Raw genomic sequence first — 6,469 nt, forward strand, 5'->3', positions numbered from 1 at the left:
GAGCATTGCAAATGATAAAGAACTCAGACTATGACATGCCAAATGAGTTAGATCAATACGAAAAGCGTAAGTTTAGTTTTTGCCGCGCCCGGAGAACTCGATTATGACAATTCCGCATTCATCTGTCACTGGGTACAGCTCGTTATATTCAGTTGTAGTTGCGGTGTGAACTTTGACCTTCTCAGAGGTTTTCGAAGCGCAAGCGCTTCCATGACACGCTATTCGTCGCGCTTCCAATCTTGATGGGGGATCTTGGAATGGGAATGTGCTTGGAATGGGAATGTGGGACTAGAAGGCAAGTCAGACGCTTGGACCTATATATGAGGTCATATCAATCAGCGCCGGAAGGGAAATTTTGAGATTACTGAACTTGACCCCTTTATTGAGTATTTAAACCGACTTACAATCGAAGAAAGTAAAAGTTAAATATTTTTGCAGAGAATTCAACGTGGCTCGTTTACAAAACAGAGCAATAAGGAGATTTCATTAGAGTATTGTTAGCATTTAGTTCAGCTTTTATTTCTGAAGAATAGAAACCATAGTATATAGTTTTAGAATATTTAACTCAACTTTTGATTGTCTTAGAATAAAATGAAATATAGAATTTAGTCCAAAGGGCTAGCGCTGGGACCAGTGAGGTCATTCGGCGCTGAAAGGGACACTGAGAGTAAAGAGGGTTTGGAAGGTGAAACAGGAGGAAAACCTCAAAGCAGTTGCATCAACTGTTCCACAGTCCAACGGTGTGAGGAATGAAGGACCTCTGGAACTGAGCAGTTCGACAGCGAGGCTGAACATTTACTGCACGCTGGTGCTTCTGTTCAGCGAATCTGGTCGGTCTCGGCAGATAAAAGGGATAATGTGAAAGACCTCTGTTGAAATACTGCTCGTTTGTATGGTGTTTTACCTCTGTTGAAAGATTGTTCGTTTGTATGGTGTTTTACCTCTGTTGAAATATTGTTCGTTTGTATGATGTTTTACCTCTGTTGAAATATTGTTCGTTTGTATGATGTTTTACCTCTGTTGAAATATTGTTCGTTTGTATGGTGTTTTACCTCTGTTGAAATATTGTTCGTTTGTATGGTGTTTTACCTCTGTTGAAATATTGTTTCGTTTTTTGTATATGTTTTACCTCTGTAAATATTGTTCGTTTCGTTGTATTGATTTTGTTTTACCTCTAGTTTGAAAGTTGTTCGTTGTATGGTGTTTTTAGACCAACTTTCTGTTGAAATATTGTTCGTTTTGTATGGGTGTTTTACCTCTGTTTTGAAATATTGTTTTCCGTTTGTATGGTGTTTTATACCTCTGTTTGAAATAAATTGTTTCGGTTTGTAATGGTGTTTTACCTCTGTTGAAATATTGTTCGTTTGTATGGTGTTTTACCTCTGTTGAAATATTGTTCGTTTGTATGATGTTTTACCTCTGTTGAAATATTGTTGCGTTTACCATTGATGTTTTACCTTCTTTGTTGGAAATAAAATTGTTTTCGTTTGTAGGTTGGTTTTACACCTCTGTTGAAATATTGTTCGTTTGTATGATGTTTTTACGTTGCATGGAACCAGTGGGGATTCAGCAACGGGACCAACGGTTTTACGTGTCTTCCGAACCACGTCGAGAGTAATGAACTTCTATCACCAGAAATACACATCTCTCACCCCTCGGTGGAATGCCCGAGGTGGCAGGCCAAGTTCCATACCGATCAAGCCACTGAGGCGCTCCTCTGTTGAAATACAACTTAATTTATGAAATACTGACAAACCAGTCATGATTATCAGGAAACAAAAACCTATACCACAACGAACCACTCTATCTAAAAAGAGATCAATCTCTGGCAGAAGCAGACATCCACACCGGAGAACGGTATTCTAGTAAAGGGAGTACAAATGGACAAATGACCTCAAAAAGGTTGCATTGATTTTATCACTGTTAATAATATATATATATATATATATATATATATATATATATATATATATATATATATATATATATATATATATATATATATAATATATGGGGAGAACCTTGTGCCGATACTTGACTTCGTGTGTTTTGCTGAAACTTTCATTAGATGTTCCTCAAAAGTTAGAAGTGAGTCAAAAGTTACACCTGGAATAGTTAAAGCTTCACACCCATCGAGGAAAGTCCATCCACCTGAAGGGGGCGGGATGGGGGAGGGGTGGGAAATCTGTAGGAGATGTGCTAACCAAGTGTTTTCGTCTGACTGAAGTACAGCCTCATACCCCACCGACTGCATAGAGGAAAAATGTTGGAAGACAGTACGAGAGAATTTAATATGCAGTAGTAAACTAGCGACTAACAAATATTGTTGATAGTTATGAATCTCAAAGTGGACTAGAATATCTAAAGTAAAATTATATATATGATTAATGAAATAATAAGTATTCATCATAAGTATTTTTTTTTATTTTACTGAACACTTTATTTAAGGGAAAGAAGATCTATTCAAGATACAATATATAATTTTTTATATTCTTCTAAAAGTATATATATATATATATATATATATATATATATATATATATATATATATTTAGTGAAATTATAAGTTTTCATCAAATGTATTTCTTTTTTGATTTACTGAACACTTTCTTTAGGAAAGTAGATCTATTCACGATACAATATATAATTCTTCTAGTATATATATTATATATATATATATATTTATAAATTTTAAATATATCTATATAGAATAGTATTATATATATCTATATATATATATTATTTAGTGAAATTATAAGTTTCCATCAAATGTAATTTGTTTTTCATTTTACTGAACACTTTCTTTTAGGGAAAGTAGATATATTTAATGTACAATATATATTTTTTTTCTTCAGTTTAATTTTAAAATAAGCATCCAATGTTTTCATTTTGTGTTAATCTACCTACTAGTCTTTGTGACATTTTGTCCAGTTTTCTTTCAAGTGTATCGGTATTTTGACCGTCAACATTTTACATGTCGACACTGTTTTTCGACATTCTGTCCAACAACAGGTGGCCTAACAACCCTTATTACTACTACTACTACTACTACTACTACTACTACTACTACTACTGCTGCTGCTGCTACTACTACTACTACTGTCCAGTAATCCAATTAGACCAGCCAGTTAAATTCCACAATCCCTTCGACATCGACCAAAGAATTGTTTAAACGACTTGAAAACTGAACCAAAATAAAGTTAAAGAAGTTGGCCAGCCATGCAGAAAGAGGCCTGAAGGAACAGAAGGAGAGCAAAAATGCAGTCAAGCAAAGCAGCAGAGGGGACCGAAGAGTAGAATGCAATTTAGGCCGAAGGCCAAGCGCTGGGATGTATGAGGTCATTTGGCGCTGAAATGGAGAATTGAGAGATAAAAGGTTTAAAAGGTGTAACAGGAGGAAAGCTTCGTAGCTGAGCCATGAAACAGCTGTTAGAAGAGGGTGGGAAGTAAGATGGAAGAAAGAATATGAATGGAGGTACGTTAAAAGAAATGAAAGGGGTTGCAGCTAGGGGGACGATGGGGCGCTGCAAAGAACCTTAAGTAATACCTACAGTGCTCCGTGCATGAGGGGCTGAATACTATAGGTCGTCTTGCAACTGGAACTTCCAAAGTTTAAGCGAAGATGCACTGCTTTATTACCTTAATATTAATTTGCTGGCATTTTAATAATTTACTAACATTTCTATCTATTTATTAATTTGTCAATTTATTTTTATAATAAATTAGATCTCTACTATCTGTATTTCTTTTTACCTCCTCTTACTTCTCCCTAATGAAAACGTCACATTCTTTGGAAGCTTGAATTTCAAGACAGTGGCCCCTTGGGTGGGCTCGTTCCATAAGAATAAGGTTCATCTGTAATCATATAGAAGTTAGCTTTTCTAAGCTGCTGAACTGCAGCTTACAGTACACCTTCCACACCTTCCTTTTGTACTTAATCGACGTAGCATATACCTAACTATGCTTCTAAGTTAAGAGTGCAGACGTCATGGTGGACAAAAGATTAAGATACATTCCTTCGATTCGAAGGTTTGCTCCATTTGTCTACAGATACGAAAACAATAGTTGTAGACAGTACAGGAATGCATTTTTTTTTTTGTATCTGTACGCACAGTCTGTATATTCGTGTAAATAAAGTATACGTATTTTCACATATGTAAATTGAACTTGAATGGAACGTGCCTTAGTAAGCTGGTGTTCGATTTAGTAAAAAATCAGAAATGTAAAACTCAATACAACAGACATGCGTGATCAGAATGTCCTCGCACGAACACCAGCTTACTAAGGCACGTTCCATTTTAGTTCAATTTACATATGTGAAAAGACGTATACTTTATTTACACGAATATACAGACTGTGCGTACAGTTACAAAAAGAAAATGCATTCCTGTACCTGCATATAGTGAATCGCAAAATCGCGTGTTTTTATACTATATATATATATATATATATATATATATATATATATATATATATATATATATATATATATAGTATAAAAAACACGCGATTTGCGATTCACTTTAGCGGGTTATATATTGTACAGGAATGCATTTTCTTTTTGTAACTGTGGCGCACAGTCTGTATATTCGTGTGAATAAAGTATACGTATTTTCAAATATGCAAATTGAACTAAAATGGAACGTGCCTTAGTAAGCTGGTGTTCGTACGAGTACGTGTATATATATATATATATATATATATATATATATATATATATATATATATATATATATATCAGGTACAAAAGAACCATTAAAATACTCTGGTTTAAAGCTAAAGGATCATATCCACCGAAATATAATCCTGAGCTGTAAACCAGAGAGTTTTAATGTGTCTTTTGTACTTGTGACGTATCCTATTTTAACAGAAGATTTTATTTACAGACATATACACACACACACACACACACACACACACACACACATATATATCTATATATATATATATATATATATATATATATATAGTATGTGTCTGACCGAAAAAATAACAAAAAATAACAATTCATAAGAAAAGTAGCAAAAATTTTAGGGGAAACTATATTATAGATAATAAACATAATTCTGCATTTTCTTACCCGCTATGCCGCACAGTACGAGGACAACCAGGACCGAGACATTGGCTGTCCCAGCCAACTTTGGACGGGTCATCATTCCTTTAAAATTTCGTCACTCCGTGGTCCTTGTGTTCCCGGGATGTTGCCGTCATTCACCTGTTGGACCCACCAGTTAAAAGAATAAACAAAAACTAGCTTTACTAAAGTCTGTCAGTCAGCGTCTTTACTGCCGTTTCACTAGGTCCGCCCACCTGACCGTTATTTTGCGCAGCTTTGATTTTTCGAAACGGTTTTTACCGGAGTCAAAGTATCTGGTTTTTAGCACCGAGTCGCCGGGTAGACGACGCCAGCTTTTCCAGCTCCAGTCTTCGAAAACATGGGGACAGCAGCAGCAGCGTCCTCTTCTTCAAACCTGCACAAAATAGGTCAAGGGTGGACAAGGGGGGGAGGGAGGGATCTCGAAACGACAGGAAAGAAGCACCTTACACTCCTCAGCAGATCTGGTGGCAGACTGACACTACAGTGAGACGGGATAGGTCGATAAGCACCTTCCTGGGGTCCCTGTACACAGTGGGTCACCTGCAATGGCACCTGTGTGTGTTGTGGTCCTCGCGTTGCCTGGCGACTTGTTGGCTGCACGTTGCAGCTTATATTGAGTATATACAGCTACGTATATACTCTATATACGTAAGAAGTGATCAATCACAGTTATTCTATAAATAAAATCATTGTATACCCCTCCCTTTAACTGTTGCTAGTAAGAGAACACAGTACTATTATAATCTCTGTTCTAAGACTCAGTACAGGTGCCAACATAACTTTGTGTAATACAGAATCTGAAGAACAATAAACAAGACGTGATATCGATTACTTCGGCTTCGGAGGTTTTTTGTATACCGAGTAACAAACGATTTATATATAGAACTTCTTCCCAAGTATAATGTATATAGGCAATAAGAAAGAGTACAAAAATGCAATACGGGATATTTTATCGTTGTCTTTAACTTCTTGCGACGCACAGGTCCTCTGCGGAACTGTCATGCTATTTTAGCTGTTGTTGCCTCGCTTGCTTGCGCCATTGTTGTATTGCAAGCGAATTCCTATTGTATGTAAATTCCTTACTACAATCCTGCGCTTATATTCGTGATTTGCAGCCCAGTGTACTCCATTATTGTATCTCTGTTCATATTTTCTTTCTTCCATCTAACTTTCCACCCTCTCCGGACAATGGCTTCATAGTGTAACTGCTTTGAGGTTTTCCTCCTGTTACGCTTCTCAAACACTCTTACTGTCCATTTCCCTTTCAGCGCTGAATGACCACCTAGGTCCCAGTGCTTGGCCGCAGCCCTAAATTCCACACGCTACTCTATTCTATTCTTGAAGGAAAAGTCCGCTTAGACGCCAGCGCCA

At 36.5% G+C, this 6,469-nt stretch overlaps 1 protein-coding gene across 1 annotated transcript in view; it reads right to left on the bottom strand.

Annotated features, from left to right (window-relative positions):
- Window positions 1-5,532, bottom strand: part of LOC135203997 (uncharacterized) — a 61,567-nt gene extending 56,035 nt beyond the window's left edge. Inside the window, exon 1 of the mRNA XM_064233921.1 lies at window positions 5,081-5,532. Within this exon, the coding sequence (XP_064089991.1) occupies window positions 5,081-5,156 (76 nt within the window). The 5' untranslated portion in view covers window positions 5,157-5,532. The remainder of the gene's footprint in view (window positions 1-5,080) is intronic.
- Between the last annotated feature and the right edge of the window lie 937 nt (window positions 5,533-6,469).

Source organism: Macrobrachium nipponense, chromosome 44, assembly GCF_015104395.2.
Source record: "Macrobrachium nipponense isolate FS-2020 chromosome 44, ASM1510439v2, whole genome shotgun sequence".
Lineage (NCBI taxonomy): Eukaryota > Metazoa > Arthropoda > Malacostraca > Decapoda > Palaemonidae > Macrobrachium > Macrobrachium nipponense.